Consider the following 1,999-nt stretch of genomic DNA (forward strand, 5'->3'; position numbering starts at 1 on the left):
AGAAACAGCAGTTCTAGAGAAAAGATAAAAAAGGAAGTAAATCATTTTGGCGTATTGAAACGTTATAATTTATTTAGCATTGAGGAAAAATATAGAAAGCCTTGAGTTTTTAAAATGAATTGGGTTGAAGTGAGTTGTTAAGAAGAAGAAGAAGAAGAAGAAGAAGAAGAAGAAGAAGAAGAAGAAGAAGAAGAAGAAGAAGAAGAAGAAGAAGAAGAAGAAGAAGAAGAAGAAGAAGAAGAAGAAGAAGAAGAAGAAGAAGAAGAAGAAGAAGAAGAAGAAGAAGAAGAAGAAGAAGAAGAAGAAGAAGAAGAAGAAGAAGAAGAAGAAGAAGAAGAAGAAGAAGAAGCCCCTGCCTGTTCGCGGCCTCTTCAGGCCGTGCTGTTGTATGTAAAACCGCCCTTTCCGGTCACGTGACTTCATGGCTTGTTTGGGACCGCGCGTCTTTCGGTGTTGGCGCGTATCTGTCCACTGCCTGCTGTAGAGCCTCTCAGCTGACAACATAGATACTTTATCGCTAAAGATACTAGTAGAAGTAGGAGAAAATGTCTGACTGGACCAGAGGCAGACGGCGGGATGCTAACAACAGCGAAGTTGAAAATAGGTAACGTTACGTTTTGAATTGTGTAGATTTACCTACTTAAAACGTCGTTATTACGAGCTTCCATTGTGTCGTTGTTCAATCATTGAAGGCACTGTGTTAAGTTCACGTTAGCTAGAATTCTTGTTTAGCAAGTAACCTAAGATGCGATCCTAACTAACGTTAATTAACACGTTTACTGATAACATTATTGTACGAATGGCTTATGTGATTTGTATACAGTCAACTTTAGCTAACACTGTAACGTTATCTGTTCATGTCCCAATGCAGATTTGCTCTCTCAACCTTGTTCTTTCCTGAGCTAGCTTGTGTGACTAGCTTCACCTTCGTGTCTCCAGCGTTACTAAGTTAGCCTTGAAGTAACGTTAGCAAGTTTCTGCTTTTTGAATTACATTCGTAACTTTGGTTCAATTGTTGGTGGCTTGGGAAGAGAGCATGAGAAAGATAAAGAGGCGGTATAGGCCAACCCTGAGTAAGAGGAAGTGTAACGTTACAGCTGTTATTGTCTGTGTTGGTGTAGATAGATGAGATGAGAGGAGTAAAGCCGTTGGGCTTAATGTACGTTAACGTTAGTTACTCAGGAAATAACTGAAGCGACATGATGGTCATCAGTCCAGTGTGAGTTGAGATAGGCCGCAGACACGACCAGCTAGATCACGGATGAATACGGCCAGAACAATCAGAAATAGGAAGCCACGTAGATTGCGGGACAAACCTTTCAACTGGCTACGTATGTATATTAGTCAAAAGCCCGCGGATTTAAGTAGCTCGGGCCGCATCTAACGTTAGCCCAAAGTAGTGCCTCTCTTGTATCAGCGTGTATTCGTGTCGGAGAGAGAACTGGTTCCTCTAAAAGGCGATTATCCAGCTATGTTTGGAAAAAACAAGTTAATTCACAAGATGTCGTTACCGCTGTTCTGACGATATTTTCAGATTCGTTAGTGACTATGACCATCTTGGGTAAAACTATTAACCGGTTTCCCAAGTTGCGACTCAGTTTCTTATCGAGGTAACGTTAGCCGGGCTGCCATCTTTGTTTTGACTGGGCGACACTAGCATCGTTCCTGTAACGCTAGCTCTGGGTAACGCTAGCTCTGGGTAACGCTAGCTCTGGGTAACGCTAGCTCTGGGTAACGCTAGCTCTGGGTAACGCTAGCTCTGGGTACAGTTGGGTGTGTATAGCTTTCTGTTTAGCTTTGCTCGACACAGATAGACGCGTTTTAACATGCTTGTAATAAGAGCTATTCAGCTGAAATTGAACTGAGCTTGTTTGTTTCAATTAAGTTCTTTACTGTGTTTGCCCTGGGTAGGAGCTGTGGCCCATCACGGGGGTCCAACTGCAGGAAACGAGGCATCGATGGAAGCCTGCTGGCCAACAGAGAGGTGGATGGTAGTGGT

General features: G+C 42.8%; 1 protein-coding gene across 3 annotated transcripts in view; it reads left to right on the forward strand.

Moving 5' to 3' along the window:
• The first annotated feature begins 466 nt into the window (after positions 1 to 466).
• Positions 467 to 1,999, forward strand: part of slbp (stem-loop histone mRNA binding protein) — a 10,546-nt gene continuing 9,013 nt past the window's right edge. For all 3 annotated transcript variants that reach the window (XM_079269252.1, XM_079269254.1, XM_079269253.1), the window contains exons 1-2: positions 467 to 604; positions 1,912 to 1,999. The exon at positions 1,912 to 1,999 is cut by the window's right edge and continues 59 nt beyond it. In XM_079269252.1, the coding sequence (XP_079125378.1) occupies positions 546 to 604; positions 1,912 to 1,999 (147 nt within the window). In that variant the 5' untranslated portion in view covers positions 467 to 545. The remainder of the gene's footprint in view (positions 605 to 1,911) is intronic.

Source organism: Melanostigma gelatinosum, assembly GCF_949748355.1.
Source record: "Melanostigma gelatinosum genome assembly, chromosome: 5".
NCBI lineage: Eukaryota > Metazoa > Chordata > Actinopteri > Perciformes > Zoarcidae > Melanostigma > Melanostigma gelatinosum.